At 46.1% G+C, this 16,409-nt stretch overlaps 1 protein-coding gene across 3 annotated transcripts; it reads left to right on the top strand.

Moving 5' to 3' along the window:
• The first annotated feature begins 1,686 nt into the window (after nt 1–1,686).
• Nucleotides 1,687–15,973, top strand: LOC140105770 (intelectin-1-like). Of its 3 annotated transcripts, XM_072129850.1 has the most exons (8): nt 1,687–1,714; nt 1,841–1,909; nt 2,993–3,160; nt 6,951–7,198; nt 14,922–15,080; nt 15,305–15,425; nt 15,507–15,610; nt 15,732–15,973. In XM_072129850.1, exons 2-8 carry the CDS (start codon nt 1,846–1,848, stop codon nt 15,882–15,884), a joined length of 1,017 nt encoding a protein of 338 aa, XP_071985951.1. In that variant the 5' UTR covers nt 1,687–1,714; nt 1,841–1,845; the 3' UTR covers nt 15,885–15,973. The 3 variants fall into 3 exon arrangements, with proteins under 3 accessions (XP_071985951.1, XP_071985949.1, XP_071985950.1); XM_072129848.1 differs by having other exon boundaries at nt 15,507–15,921; XM_072129849.1 differs by having other exon boundaries at nt 1,694–1,722; nt 15,507–15,921.
• Nucleotides 15,974–16,409: the final 436 nt, after the last annotated feature.

The raw sequence follows: 16,409 nt of genomic DNA, 5'->3' as shown, positions 1-16,409 counted from the left end.
ACGTGTAAGGGTACCACGTCATGCTGGGTGGAGTGCAGAGTCTCCTGGCTTGTGATTGGCTCTGTTTCTGGCCGCCAAAAAGCAAAACGGCGGGAGATGCCATTTTCTCGAGCGGGCAAAGTATTCGTCCGAGCAACGAGCAGTTTCGAGTACGCTAATGCTCGAACGAGCATCAAGCTCGGACGAGTGTGTTTGCTCATCTCTAATTATCATCTTAACAATGGGTTTACTGACACCTTATTCAGTTTAGAACTATCCCACACCTGGGACCTCCCAACAATCATAGTATACTTTTTCACCCTGTATGTTTACACCTGGGAGGAATTTTTATTAAGACCAGAAATATAAAGACTTTCTGAAAAGAGCTTAAGAAGTGCAGTTATAGTAAATCAGTTCCAGACATTCCTGTCCCAATCATCCCTGAATCCTGCCTTAACTTCATCTACTCATTCTGAAATTGGGGATCGAGACTTGAAACTGAAACTTGAGAGTTCCACTTTCTTTGACATAGAAAGCAAAAACTAGAAATGTTCACACCAAACCCTTTCCCCCATGTGTCTAATAGAAAGAACTGAACTATTTTCAGCGGGGGGCTATAGTAAGTACATGGGGGTATTTACGCCCCCACTCGCCACTCTCCCTGATGAGAATGTTAGAAATGGGAAGTTTTATTTGCCTTGTCCACCAGAAAACCGGTGGACAAGCATGTTAAAGGGGTATTCCCATTTCAGCAAATAAATGTTATTGTTTGTATAATGAAAAGTTATACAATTTCCCAATATACTTTCTGTATCAATTCCTTACAGTTTTCTAGATCTCTGCTTGCTTCATTGTTTACTTCCAGTGGATAGAAATCTGTCCCTGGTCACACAGGTGCGCGGCTCGTTATATCACACAGCTCTGATCACTGTCTATGATTCTAACGACCCGCGCACCTGTGTGGCCATAGTCAGATTTCTGTCCACTGGGAGTAAACATAGAAGCTTTCTATAGGATGACAGCAAGCAGAGATCTAGATAACCGCGAGGAATTGATACGGAAAGTAAATTGGAAAAATGTATAATTTTTCATCATGTAAAAAATAACCGTAATTTGCTGAAATGAGAATACCCCTTTACGTTCACCCCGTTGTGTTTGTGCATATGTTCATTAGTATTCAATACAGAAATCAAGGTCATTCCACTTAGGTTATTTTCCAATTTGAAATGACCTAGTGATGAAGTAATGATTGATGATGGGAATTATGCACACATATGTCCTTGTATCCCAAAAATGTGCATGGGTATTGTAGGCTTCCAATTTAGTAGAAGCAAAGTCATACTTTTTTGTTAGATGTTTCTATGTAATAACTGAATTTAAACAATGTAGCCCATAAGATACTGTGTAACAAGTATAGTAAGTATAACAAGTATATAGAAGTATACTAAGTATTCTTCTAGAATAAGTTGTTCTAGGGTTTAAAAAAGAGACTAGTATGGAATAACAAGTAGGTATGACTGATGGAGTGGATCGTAAATATCGCTATATATAATTACGGTATATATAATTTAGCTATTGACACATTCTTCTTGTTGTCCATCTCGTTGAATATGAAACAAACCAAGCCTGTTTTCAAGAATGTAGTTGAGTTGGTCCGGCCTCAGTGACCATATAAAAGCTAATACATTGCTGAGAAAATCAGTGGTCTCCAGTACCACAGTGGAAGTGCCTGTTGGTAAGTTGGTAAGGCCACTCTTTCCTTTTGCCATAATCCATAAGAGCTGTTTATAATTGTATTTTTCATGTTTTGCTATATTACACGTGTTATTTCTAATATGAACTTTTGTATCTTATTCTTAAGTGGAAATGTGGGTCCACAAGCTGGTAGTCCTTTTGTTGGCCTTTTCTGGAGTTTACTCCTCCAAATGTAGTAAGTACTTTTAAGTTAAACTTCTTGGTAGAGATGCAGAATTGTTTGAATAATTATGTATAGACAGCATATTGGGTAATGCTATATTCCAAAAATTGTTGGCAGTTTTCTCGACTATGACAATCCTTATGCTGAAAACTTTCCATAGTTCGTAATTATCCAAGTGATCCAATAATTTTCAAAATAATTTTTGTCTATTAAATGTTAGTCCTTACCAAAGGAAATCTGCTCTATTAGTGAAAACACTTATTTTTTTATTAATTACTGCAGGTATCATGTTAAAGATCAAGAAATGCTCATACATATTAGTATACCGTATTTTTCGGACTATAAGGCGCACAAAATATCCTTTGATTTTCTCAGTGCGCCTTATATATGAACTGTATTTACAGACAACAGCTGTCTTGAACTGTGCACAGGTCTGCCACCTGCTGGTCATTCGTCCTTATAATCAGGTGCACCTTATAGTCCAGTGCGCCTTATATATGAACCTGGATGTTTTAGCAGGCATTTATTGATGGTGCGCCTTATAATCCAGTGTGCCTTATAGTCCGAAAAATACGGTACACAATCGGTTACAATCACACACATTTATATATATATATATATATATATATATATATATATATATATATACACACACAATTATATACTTATATACATGGTTCTTCACAGTACAGTTTCATTTACAGACATACAGTATATTCTGTATATACACACAGTAAATAAACACCATACACTATATACACATCACAGAAACACACACATATGCAGCATGTATACATCACATACATGTCATGTACATATTATGCTCTTCAATGTGCAGTATAATATAGAAATAATGGTGAACATCCTCCATTCTTTAGTGTATCACATTAGATGATGGGCCCCCTGACACTGTGGGCCCCTTAGCAGCTGCTATGGCTGCTACCCCTGTAGTTATGCCCCTGAGCCGAGGCTATATACATGAATAGAAGCCATAACTAGACTTCTTTGAGTAGTAAACAGTTGGGTCAATTAATAAAGTGTGCTGTAGTTTGAGTTAAAGGTAACAGAACATGCCTAATGTCTATCCTTTCCAAGGGGATGCTTCTATTTCTGAGAAGAAGCAAAACATTCTGAATCTGTTGGCTTGCTGGGATGACAGCTCGGAAAGCGATTATCAATCTTATTCTGGGAATCCAACTGGTGGACAAGACTATGGGTACAGGAGCTGCAAGGACATCAAGCGTTCTGATAAATATGCAAGTGGTGAGGACATATATGATGTATAGTACGAATGTAAGAAATAAGTGAATTTTGAAAAATTAAGAGTAAAATTAGTAAATTAAGAAACACCCATCAACTATACGTCCACTGACAGCATCCATAGAAGTGAAGAGATTGAACAAGTTGGATAGACACAGCTAACAAACACTTGTAGCCTACAGCTATTCATTGTGCTTAGACAACTTAAAGAACTCATGGTAGACGTGTCCTACTAAGAAATTCCTAAGGAATGATGTTCCTTGGGACTTCTTTTATTATTACTCTATATGCCGGTAATATACTTGTAAAATTTTTGCTTATTTGCTTGGGGCACTCGGGCAGCATCACCGAAGCGCCTCAGTGCCCCTGGTCCAATAATGTATTCACTCCTCCCATTCTGATACAAGTCCCTGCCCTATGCGCTGTGGAAAGGTGGGACCAGGCAGAACTGGGGTGTAAATAAATTAAAAGACGGGGCACTCTGGGGCACTCCAGTGATGTAACGGCAGCGTCCCCGGCTAATTAGCATATTTTTTTTATAACTCTCTATTGTTGCAATCGTGTCATGTAGAGGTATAATAAAAGAAGTCCTGAGGAACATCGTTCCCCAGGAACTTCTTAGTAGGACCAGTCTATCATCAGTAAAACTGATGGTACATGTCCTTTAAGACACTGGAATGGAGTAGAGAAAACAAGTTGATTTACGAAATATAAATGATGCTTAACACAGTACAATGCAAACATTTCGAGTTAATTAATGAAAAGCTAAAAGATTCTTTATACCATATCAGCCAGTTGTTAAATAGATTGAGAGTTGAGAGTCATCAATTGTTGATACCTTTATTTGGTAACCTAAAAAAAAAGATTATAACAATTGCAAGCTTAAGAGACTACTTATGGTCTTCTGCCATGCCTGATCAAGAGACCTGAGCTTGAAATTGTCATCATCTTTTTCAGTATGCCAATAAAAGGTATCAACACCTGAGGGGTTTGCCCACGAAAGAAAATTCATACATTTCCATCCCCTAGTGATGTTTACACAATAAAGATCATTTTTAACCCTTTACAATTGTACTCAGTTTTATTGCTGTTTTAGCTCCTATAACTCACCTATGCTTTGAGTAAGATTCCGGGGTGTGGGCGGGGACTCTCTATGCGGACACATTATGATTAGAGATGAGCGAGCACTAAAATGCTCGAGTGCTCGTTATTCGAGACGAACTTTTCCAGATGCTCGAGTGCTCGTCTCGAATAACGAGCCCCATTGAAGTCAATGGGAGACTCGAGCATTTTTCAAAGGGACCATGGTTCGGGAATAAAATGTGTTAATTAATTGAAAAAGAATGTCTTCTGATAAGTTAGCAGATGTATGCAAACATCTGCAATCTATTCTTCACTGTTCCGCGCGTATATTATCTCCCGACAAGTTAGCAGATGTGAAGAACAGTGAAGAATAGGATCATTTAAGTGAAAAACACAGTGAAGAATAGATTGCAGATGTTCGGCACATCTGCTTACTTGTCGGGAGATACGCTGTCTCCGTGCCCCGCTGTCTCCGTGCCCCGCTGTCTCCGTGCCCCGCTGTCTCCGTGCCCCGCTGTCTCCGTGCCCCGATGTCTCCGTGCCCCGCTGTCTCCGTGCCCCGCTGTCTCCGTGCCCCGCTGTCTCCGTGCCCCGCTGTCTCCGTGCCCCGCTGTCTCCGTGCCCAGCTGTCTCCGTGCCCAGCTGTCTCCGTGCCCCGCTCTCTCCGTGCCCCGCTCTCTCCGTGCCCCGCTGTCTCCGTGCCCAGCTGTCTCCGTGCCCCGCTGTCTCCGTGCCCCGCTCTCTCCGTGCCCCGATGTCTCCGTGCCCAGCTGTCTCCGTGCCCCGCTGTCTCCGTGCCCCGATGTCTCCGTGCCCCGCTGTCTCCGTGCCCCGATGTCTCCGTGCCCCGCTGTCTCCGTGCCCCGCTGTCTCTGTGCCCAGCTGTCTCTGTGCCCAGCTGTCTCTGTGCCCAGCTGTCTCCGTGCCCCGCTGTCTCCGTGCCCCGCTGTCTCCGTGCCCCGCTCTCTCCGTGCCCCGATGTCTCCGTGCCCAGCTGTCTCCGTGCCCCGCTGTCTCCGTGCCCCGATGTCTCCGTGCCCCGCTGTCTCCGTGCCCCGATGTCTCCGTGCCCCGCTGTCTCCGTGCCCCGATGTCTCCGTGCCCCGCTGTCTCCGTGCCCCGCTGTCTCTGTGCCCAGCTGTCTCTGTGCCCAGCTGTCTCTGTGCCCAGCTGTCTCCGTGCCCCGCTGTCTCCGTGCCCCGCTGTCTCCGTGCCCAGCTGTCTCCGTGCCCAGCTGTCTCCGTGCCCAGCTGTCTCCGTGCCCCGCTCTCTCCGTGCCCCGCTCTCTCCGTGCCCCGCTCTCTCCGTGCCCCGCTGTCTCCGTGCCCCGCTGTCTCCGTGCCCCGATGTCTCCGTGCCCCGCTGTCTCCGTGCCCCGCTGTCTCCGTGCCCCGCTGTCTCCGTGCCCCGATGTCTCCGTGCCCCGCTGTCTCCGTGCTCCGCTGTCTCCGTGCCCCGCTGTCTCCGTGCCCCGCTGTCTCCGTGCCCCGATGTCTCCGTGCCCCGCTGTCTCCGTGCCCCGCTGTCTCCGTGCCCCGCTGTCTCCGTGCCCCGCTGTCTCCGTGCCCCGCTGTCTCCGTGCCCCGATGTCTCCGTGCCCCGATGTCTCCGTGCCGCTCCGTGCCGCTGCCTGATGTCTCCGTGCTGCCGCTGCCCCATGTCTTCGTGCTGCTCCCCGGTGTCTCTGTGCTGCTCCCCGGTGTCTCTGTGCTGCTCCTCGTTGTCTCTGTCCTGCTCACCGTGTTCTGCAATGTGTTCTTCACACATATATATTGTTCTTCACATACTATTTTGTTCGCACCGTTCCGCGCGTATCTCCCGACAAGTAAGCAGATGTGCCGAACATCTGTAATCTATTCTTCACTGTGTTTTTCACTGTGTTTTTCACTTAAATGATCCTGTGTTCACTGTGTTCACTGTTTTTATTCTATTCTTCATTGTTCTTCACTGTGTTTTTTTAATTAAATGCTCGATCTCGAGCAGGGGAAATACTCGTCCGAGCAACGAGCCGTCTCGAGTACCTTAATACTCGAACGAGCATCAAGCTCGGACGAGTATACTCGCTCATCTCTAATTATGATCCCTGTAGTTCTGTGAACTGACAATGTGGTTAGATTATCAGGGCACAGGATTATCTACACTTTCATTTACCTTCTGAACATTGTAATAGTATCTGACACATAGAAAGAGATGAGACAGATCAAAGATTAGATGTACATTACATGCTCAGCTCTGCTGCCTTCCTCCCCCTCCCTGGATAAAGAACTTATCTGCCTGTAGTAGGTGTTGCTGTTTGCCGACAGGAAGTGAGTGTGTACCAGCCAGGGGGAGTGGGCTGAGGCAGAGATCAGAGAACAGAGAAGACCTCACAGCATCAGGCAAGATCGCTCCCAACCCTAAGTTAGAAGATACAGGGTCGGAAACCAGGGGAAACTGAATTTATGTACACCAGGACTGTTGGAATTATATCTGGGAAATTCTGGAATTTTGTTAATAGCATTGAATGTGAATGTGTTATTTTGTTAACCTGTGTAAATTTAAGAAACTTCACTTTGTGGGAATACCCCTTTAATAATGGGTATTTTGTTTTTATTGCCTTCTCAAACTGAACAATTTACCATCAATGTATAAAATTACAGCTTATTAAAACACTGTGTACTGTAACTGTTGTTCAAGAAAAGAGTCAATGTCTTCATATTTGTATTTGCAGATGGCATATATTTGCTGAGCACTGCAAGTGGAGAAATGTATCAGACCTACTGTGACATGACAACCGATGGTGGAGGGTGGACATTGGTGGCCAGTGTCCATGAGAATAACATGAATGGTAAATGTACGGTGGGAGATCGCTGGTCCAGTCAGGAAGGAGATAACCTGAACAATCCAAAGGGAGATGGAAACTGGGCCAACTTTGCCACATTTGGACTCCCTGAGGGATCGACCAGTGATGATTACAAGGTGGGTCAACATTCAAATTAAATTATCCTTTTTTCTACGGCATTGACCTGACAAGTTCACAAATACATTTTTAAATCGGAACAATTTTTTACTAATTATCTTGGTGGAGTAAATCAGAAAAATGTAATCTGATCCCAATTAGAGATGAGCGAACATGCTCGTCCGAGCTTGATGCTCGGTCGAGCATTAGCGTACTCGAAACTGCTCGTTGCTCGGACGAATACTTCGCCCGCTCGAGAAAATGGCAGCTCCCGCCGTTTTGCTTTTTGGCGGCCAGAAACAGAGCCAATCACAAGCCAGGAGACTCTGCACTCCACCCAGCATGACGTGGTACCCTTACACGTCGATAGCAGTGGTTGGCTGGCCAGATCAGGTGACCCTGGGATAGACTAGCCGCTGCCCGCGCTGCTCGGATCATTCTGTGTCTGGATGCCGCTAGGGAGAGAGCTGCTGCTGGTCAGGGAAAGCGTTAGGGTGTTCTATTAGCTTACTGTTAGGCAGGAGTGATTCTCCAAGAACCCAACAGCCCTTCTTAGGGCTACAATAACGTTCTACTATTTTTTTTTTTATTTGCATCTAGTACCATTTTGTGAGGAATTAGCAGGGGGACTTGCTACCGTTGTGTTTAGCTCTTAGTGGCACACATTTCCACCTCAAAGACCGAAGTGGGAAAATTTAGTAGGGGTTGGATTTCAATTAGGCACTAACTCAGTGTCATCTCATCTGGCATAGTAGTGTGCTTTGATACTTGGCTAGAAAATAGCCATAGGAGAATCCAAACAGCTTACTTACCCTTACAGTAGCGTTCTATATATTTGATTTCTGGTTGATCTGCTGGTGGCTGTACTTGCTGCAGTGCATGTACTAGCCAATTCTGAGCAATTTGTAGTGAGACTTGCGACCGCTGTGTTTTGCGCTTAGTGACCCACATATCCATAGCAAAGACCGAAGTGGGAAAATTTAGTAGGGGTTGGATTTCAATTAGGCACTAACTCAGTGTCATCTCATCTGGCATAGTAGTGTGCTTTGATACTTGGCTAGAAAATAGCCATAGGAGAATCCAAACAGCTTACTTACGCCTACAGTAGCGTTCTATATATTTGATTTCTGGTTGATCTGCTGGTGGCTGTACTTGCTGCAGTGCATGTACTAGCCAATTCTGAGCAATTTGTAGTGAGACTTGCGACCGCTGTGTTTTGCGCTTAGTGACGCACATATCCATAGCAAAGACCGAAGTGGGAAAATTTAGTAGGGGTTGGATTTCAATTAGGCACTAACTCAGTGTCATCTCATCTGGCATAGTAGTGTGCTTTGATACTTGGCTAGAAAATAGCCATAGGAGAATCCAAACAGCTTACTTACGCCTACAGTAGCGTTCTATATATTTGATTTCTGGTTGATCTGCTGGTGGCTGTACTTGCTGCAGTGCATGTACTAGCCAATTCTGAGCAATTTGTAGTGAGACTTGCGACCGCTGTGTTTTGCGCTTAGTGACGCACATATCCATAGCAAAGACCGAAGTGGGAAAATTTAGTAGGGGTTGGATTTCAATTAGGCACTAACTCAGTGTCATCTCATCTGGCATAGTAGTGTGCTTTGATACTTGGCTAGAAAATAGCCATAGGAGAATCCAAACAGCTTACTTACGCCTACAGTAGCGTTCTATATATTTGATTTCTGGTTGATCTGCTGGTGGCTGTACTTGCTGCAGTGCATGTACTAGCCAATTCTGAGCAATTTGTAGTGAGACTTGCGACCGCTGTGTTTTGCGCTTAGTGACGCACATATCCATAGCAAAGACCGAAGTGGGAAAATTTAGTAGGGGTTGGATTTCAATTAGGCACTAACTCAGTGTCATCTCATCTGGCATAGTAGTGTGCTTTGATACTAGGCTAGAAAATAGCCATAGGAGAATCCAAACAGCTTACTTACGCCTACAGTAGCGTTCTATATATTTGATTTCTGGTTGATCTGCTGGTGGCTGTACTTGCTGCAGTGCATGTACTAGCCAATTCTGAGCAATTTGTAGTGAGACTTGCGACCGCTGTGTTTTGCGCTTAGTGACGCACATATCCATAGCAAAGACCGAAGTGGGAAAATTTAGTAGGGGTTGGATTTCAATTAGGCACAGTCTGCCATTTGTCCTTTTTTATTTTACGTTTATTTTGTTTAATAACTCAGTGTCATCTCATCTGGCATAGTAGTGTGCTTTCATACTTGGCTAGAAAATAGCCATAGCAATAGGATAGCATCGTTTGGTTTTAAAAACTCAAAAACACAAAAAAAAACAAAAAAAACAAAAAAAAACAAAAAACACAAAAAAAAACAAAAAACACAAAAAAAAGTTAAAAAAAAATTAAAGTTATAACTCTCATTTTAAAAATGTTTAACCCGAGGGCTAGGGGTAGAGGACGAGGGCGGGGACGTGGGCGTCCAACTACTGCAGGGGTCAGAGGCCGTGGTCCTGGGCGGGGTGAGACACCACCTGCTTATGAGGGAGCAGGGGAACGCCGCAGAGCTACACTCCCTAGGTTCATGTCTGAAGTTACTGGGACTCGTGGTAGAGCACTGTTGAGGCCAGAACAGTGCGAACAGGTGATGTCGTGGATTGCTGACAATGCTTCGAGCAATTTGTCCACCAGTCAGTCTTCCACGCAGTCCACCCATGTCACCGAAATCCCCACTCCTCCAGCTCCTGCACCTCAGCCTCCTCCCCCCCAGTCTGCCCCCTCCCAGGAAAATTTGGCATTTGAACCGGCATACTCTGAGGAACTGTTTTCTGGACCCTTCCCACAGTCACAAACCACTTGTCCGGTTGCTGCTGAGCAATTTTCCGATGCCCAGTTTTTCCACCAGTCACAGTCTGTGGGTGATGATGACCTTCTTGACGTAGTGGAAGAAGTGTGTAAAGAGGTGTCCGACGATGAGGAGACACGGTTGTCAGACAGTGGGGAAGTTGTTGTCAGGGCAGGAAGTCCGAGGGGGGAGCAGACTGAGGGATCGGAGGATGATGAGGTGACAGACCCAAGCTGGGTTGAGAGGCCGGGTGAACACAGTGCTTCTGAGACGGAGGAGAGTCCTCGACCAGAACAGGTTGGAAGAGGCAGTGGTGGGGCCAGACGGAGAGGCAGGGCCAGAGCTGGTGCATCAGCGCCAAATGTGTCAACTAGTGAAGCTCCCGTGGTGAGGGCTCTTGCGGCGAGGGCTAGATCTTCAGAAGTCTGGAGGTTCTTTAAGGAAACACCGGATGACCGACGGACTGTGGTGTGCAACATTTGCCAAACCAGGCTCAGCAGGGGTTCCACCACTACTAGCTTAACTACCACCAGTATGCGCAGGCATATGAATGCTAAACACCCCACTCAGTGGCAACAAGCCCGTTCACCTCCGGCCGTGCACACCACTGCTCCTTCCCCTGTGTCAGCTGATAGTCAGCCCCCTGCCACAAAAACCCCATCGTCGCCTCCACGATCCTCCACAGCATCCACCAGCGTTCAGCTCTCCATACCCCAGACGCTGGAGCGGAAACGCAAATATAGTGCAACCCACCCGCACGCCCAAGCCCTTAATGTGCACATCTCCAGATTGCTTAGCCTGGAGATGCTGCCCTATAGGCTAGTAGAGACCGAGGCCTTTCGCAACCTCATGGCGGCGGCCGCCCCTCGGTATTCGGTCCCCAGCCGCCACTACTTTTCCCGATGTGCCGTCCCAGCCCTGCACCAGCATGTGTCAGACAACATCACCCGTGCCCTGACCAACGCCGTTTCTGACAAGGTCCACCTGACCACGGACACGTGGACGAGTGCTGCCGGGCAGGGCCACTATATATCGCTGACGGCACATTGGGTTAACTTGGTGGAGGCTGGGAGCGAGTCTGACCCTGGGGCTGCTCATATACTGCCGACGCCGAGGATTGCGGGGCCTACCTCGGTCCAGGTGTTTCAGGCCTACTATGCCTCCTCCTCCTCCCACCCCTCCTCCACCTCCTCCTCCGAACTACCATCCGTGGGCACGGCGCCATCAGTCGGTAGCTCTAGGCACAGCAGCAGTGCCGTCGCTAAGCGACAGCAGGCGGTGCTCAAACTGCTGAGCCTAGGCGACAAAAGGCACACCGCCCAAGAGCTATTACAGGGCATCACGGCGCAGACTGATCTGTGGCTGGCACCGCTGAACCTGAAGCCAGGCATGGTTGTGTGTGACAACGGCCGTAACCTGGTGGCGGCTCTGCAACTCGGCAGACTGACACATGTGCCATGCCTGGCCCATGTGTTAAATCTGATAGTTCAGCGTTTCCTCAAGACATACCCCAATCTGTCAGATTTGCTCACGAAGGTGCGCCGCATCTGTGCGCATTTCAGGAAGTCCAGCACAGATGCTGCCACTCTCAGGGCAGCGCAGCGCCGCCTCCAACTGCCCGCTCACCGACTGTTGTGCGACGTGCCCACGAGGTGGAATTCAACACTGACCATGTTATCCAGAGTTTACCAGCAGCGCCGAGCGATTGTAGACTGCCAGATGTCAACTTCCACCAGAACTGGTAGTCAGGTCAGTCAGCTTCCTCAAGTCTACAATGAGGAGTGGACGTGGATGTCTGATATCTGTCAGGTGCTGAGTAACTTTGAGGAGTCAACACAGATGGTCAGTGGCGATGCCGCCATCATCAGCCTCACCATCCCGCTGCTTGGCCTGTTGAAAAACTCTCTGGTCAGCATGAAGTCGGAAGCTTTGCGCTCGTCACAAGAGACGGGGGAAGAAGATTCCCTTGTTGATAGCCAAAGCACCCTCAGGTCTGTTTCTCAGTGCATATCGGAGGAGGTGGAGGAGTATGAGGAGGAAGAGGAGGAGAATGTTGGCGAGACACAAGAGGGGACCATTGTTGAGTCCTTCACTGTTCAGCGTGTATGGGCAGAAGAAGAGGAGTTGGAGGAGTTGGAGGAGGAGGAAATGGACAGTCAGGCCAGTGAGGGGAGTGAATTCTTACGCGTTGGTACTCTGGCGCATATGGCAGATTTCATGCTAGGCTGCCTATCCCGTGACCCTCGCGTTCAAAGAATTTATTCCAGCACCGATTACTGGGTGTTCACTCTCCTGGACCCACGGTACAAGCAAAATCTTTCCACTCTCATCCCTGCAGAGGAAAGGAGTGTGAGAATGCATGAATACCAGCAGGCCCTGGTGCACAAGCTGAAACAGTATTTCCCTTCTGACAGCGCTAGCGGCAGAGTGCGTAGTTCTGCGGGACAAGTAGCGAGGGAGAGTAGGCGAGCAGGCAGCTTGTCCAGCACTGGCAAGGGTACGCTTTACAAGGCTTTTGCCAGCTTTATGTCACCCCAGCAAGACACTGTCACCTGTCCCCAGTCTTGGCAGAGTAGGGCTGATCTTTACAGAAAGATGGTGAGGGAGTACGTAGCTGACCATACCATCGTCCTAAATGATCACACAGCTCCCTACAACTACTGGGTTTCAAAGCTGGACATGTGGCACGAACTGGCGCTGTACGCCTTGGAGGTTCTTGCCTGCCCTGCCGCTAGCGTCTTGTCCGAGCGGGTTTTCAGTGCAGCTGGTGGCATCATCACCGATAAGCGTACACGCCTGTCGACTGACAGCGCTGACAGGCTGACGCTTATTAAAATGAATAAAGGCTGGATTTCTCAGAATTTCCAATCTCCACCAGGTGAAGGAAGCTCAACCTGAATAATTGATCCACTCCTCCTCCTCCTCATTTTCCTCCTTCTCCTCCTCTTTGTACAGTAAAGCAGAGGAAACTGGCTATTTTTTGACAGGGCCCACTGGCTCTTGCTATAGTACTTTATGCATTTAATTTTTCTGGAGGGCCACCTACCCGGTCCTCTGTTTTAAACAATTTTTGGGAGTGCCACATACAGGCACTCAATGTATTCCATTTTACTGGAGGGCCACCTACCCGGTCCTCTGTTTTAAACAATTTTTGGGAGTGCCACATACAGGCACTCAATCTATTCCATTTTACTGGAGGGCCACCTACCTGCTCCTCTGGTTTGAAAAATTTTTGGGACTGCCACATACAGGCACTCAATCTATTCCATTTTACTGGAGGGCCACCTACCTGCTCCTCTGGTTTGAAAACTTTTTGGGACTGCCACATACAGGCACTCAATCTATTCCATTTTACTGGAGGGCCACCTACTTGCTCCTCTGGTTTGAAAAATTTTTGGGACTGCCACATACAGGCACTCAAACTATTCCATTTTACTGGAGGGCCACCTACCTGCTCCTCTGGTTTGAAAACTTTTTGGGACTGCCACATACAGGCACTCAATCTATTCCATTTTTCTGGAGGGCCACCTACCTGCTCCTCTGGTTTGAAAACTTTTTGGGAGTGCCACATACAGGCACTCAATCTATTCCATTTTACTGGAGGGCCACCTACCTGCTCCTCTGGTTTGAAAACTTTTTGGGACTGCCACATACAGGCACTCAATCTATTCCATTTTACTGGAGGGCCACCTACCTGCTCCTCTGGTTTGAAAAATTTTTGGGACTGCCACATACAGGCACTCAATCTATTCCATTTTACTGGAGGGCCACCTACCTGCTCCTCTGGTTTGAAAACTTTTTGGGACTGCCACATACAGGCACTCAATCTATTCCATTTTACTGGAGGGCCACCAACTGCTCCTCTGGTTTGAAAAATTTTTGGGACTGCCACATACAGGCACTCAATCTATTCCATTTTACTGGAGGGCCACCTACCTGCTCCTCTGGTTTGAAAACTTTTTGGGACTGCCACATACAGGCACTCAATCTATTCCATTTTTCTGGAGGGCCACCTACCTGCTCCTCTGGTTTGAAAACTTTTTGGGACTGCCACATACAGGCACTCAATCTATTCCATTTTTCTGGAGGGCCACCTACCTGCTCCTCTGGTTTGAAAAATTTTTGGGACTGCCACATACAGGCACTATCCAAATTAAATTGTCTCCATAGCAGCCTCCACACGTTGTCTCCATTGCTACCTCCAAAAGTCGTCCATATAGCTGCCTCCATACATCGTCCCTTTATCAAACGAGGTGTGTCAGGCACAAATTTGGGTTGTTTTCATGGATTCCACATCAAAGTTGTTAACTTTGTCGCCACCCTGCTGTGTAATCCACAAAATATACTGGCAAACTTTTATCATGTACCGATATTATTTGAGCGCTTCTTGCTCACCTCCTTTGGTTCCTCTCTGCCACCCATTGGTTTGAAGCCTGAGTCCATTTAGGGTATGTCGCCATGCCACTCTCTAGCCTGCTGCCGCTGCCTCTGCATGCCGTCCCCTATAGTGTCAGGGTCAATTATTGCATGTTTTAGATGCTATCTAGCTTCATTCTGTCACTCTGTCATGGCCATGCTGTTGCCTATAATTTTGGCATAATGGTGCGATTATGCAGCCTCAGAGGCATCCATGCATGCTGCCCCTGCTGTTTCCTGTCCATTTCCGTGGTGTTTCCATCCTTTTCTGAGGTTTCCAGGTGTTTGGCCAAGCTTCCCTGTGCAGAGCCTTGGTCCCCTTGAAAAATGCTCGAGTCTCCCATTGACTTCAATGGGGTTCGTTATTCGAGACGAGCACTCGAGCATCGGGAAAAGTTCGTCTCAAATAACGAGTACCCGAGCATTTTAGTGTTCGCTCATCTCTAATCCCAATCCATCCAGTGAAATATTTTCTAAATGTAACACATTCACTTGGTTTTTATCTTTATAGAATCCTGGCTATTATGATATTGCTGCTAAAGATCTGAGTTTGTGGCATGTCCCCAATAATACACCCTTGACACACTGGAGGAATACGTCTCTTCTGAGATATCGCACGGAGAACGGCTTCTTCACTCAAGAGGGCGGTAACCTGTTCCAGTTGTACAAAGTGAGTAGTCCATCAAATGCAAAACAATTTACTTTTCATGTGCAAATCTATAATATGAATATACTAGAAGTTTCAGTAAAAATTAAACTTAGATCTGTCTATCAGTTATAAGTATATAATCCAAAGATGAGCTGAAAAAAATATACACACCCTTGCTTTTTTTTTACAATGCATGGCAATTATTTTAATTTTGTGCCTGATGGTGGCATATTATTACCTCTCAGAAATACCCAGTGGCATACAATGTTGGAGCCTGCCTTGCACAGAATGGACCTGCCGTTCCTGTTGTCTATGACTTTGGAAGTGCTGAGAAGACAGCATTATATTACTCGCCATTTGGCGCAAGTAAGATTTTATAAAACTGTATAGCAATAACATGCAGTTTAGACATTCTCCATACTGATGATTGTTTCTGTGTGTCTGCAGAAGAGTTCACTGCTGGTTATGTGCATTTCCGGGTTATCAATAATGAAAAAGCAACACTTGCTCTGTGTCCAGGTGTGAAGGTCACTGGATGCAATGTGGAACATGTAAGTTATAGACCTGGACAAATGTTATTGATATGTTTCAAATTATCTGTGATTATTTTCTATAGGTGTAACACAGCACTCAATATGAACAGCAGGTCTAATCTTCTTCATGTACTTCCAGCACTGCATTGGTGGAGGCGGCTACATCCCAGAGGGGTTCCCCAGACAGTGCGGAGACTTTGCAGCCTTTGACTGGGATGGTTACGGAACACATAATGGATGGAGTACCAGCAAGGAGATCACTGAAGCTGCCGTTCTCCTCTTCTACCGTTAACCTGCACAATTACCTGTTAACAAAAAATGTGTAAACACATAAACAAATAAGAAACTACTGTTCTTTTGGCCTGGAAAATAAAAATGAAATATAATAATAGAGATGTAGCAGGGTTGTAAAGTTCACTTAGTTAATAATTAGACATTTTTTTGGTGCAGGATTTCTCACAAATAAAGCATAAATGCTGTATTTTTGATAAACCTGATGAATGATTTAAAATTTGATGTACCGTATATACTCGAGTATAAGCCGACCCAAGTATAAGCCAAGGCCCCTAATTTTACCACAAAAACCTGGTAAAACCTATATTTTTTTACTCGAGTATAAGCCGAGTTTGGGTTTTCAGCACATTTTTTTGTGCTGAAAAACTAGGCTTATACTCGAGTATATATGGTATATTACAACATTAGACTTTCACAGTCCATATGTGACCATTCACTACAGCTTTGAACCTGAGACCACTATCATTTTATTGACAAACTGTAAGAACCAAGATGGTCCCTCCCTAAGCCAGTGAGACTCACA

The sequence above is a fragment of the Engystomops pustulosus genome, chromosome 11 (assembly GCF_040894005.1).
Source record: "Engystomops pustulosus chromosome 11, aEngPut4.maternal, whole genome shotgun sequence".
NCBI classification, from domain to species: domain Eukaryota; kingdom Metazoa; phylum Chordata; class Amphibia; order Anura; family Leptodactylidae; genus Engystomops; species Engystomops pustulosus.
Note: the sequence above shows the minus strand (reverse complement) of the source record. Positions and strands in the feature narration are given on the sequence as shown.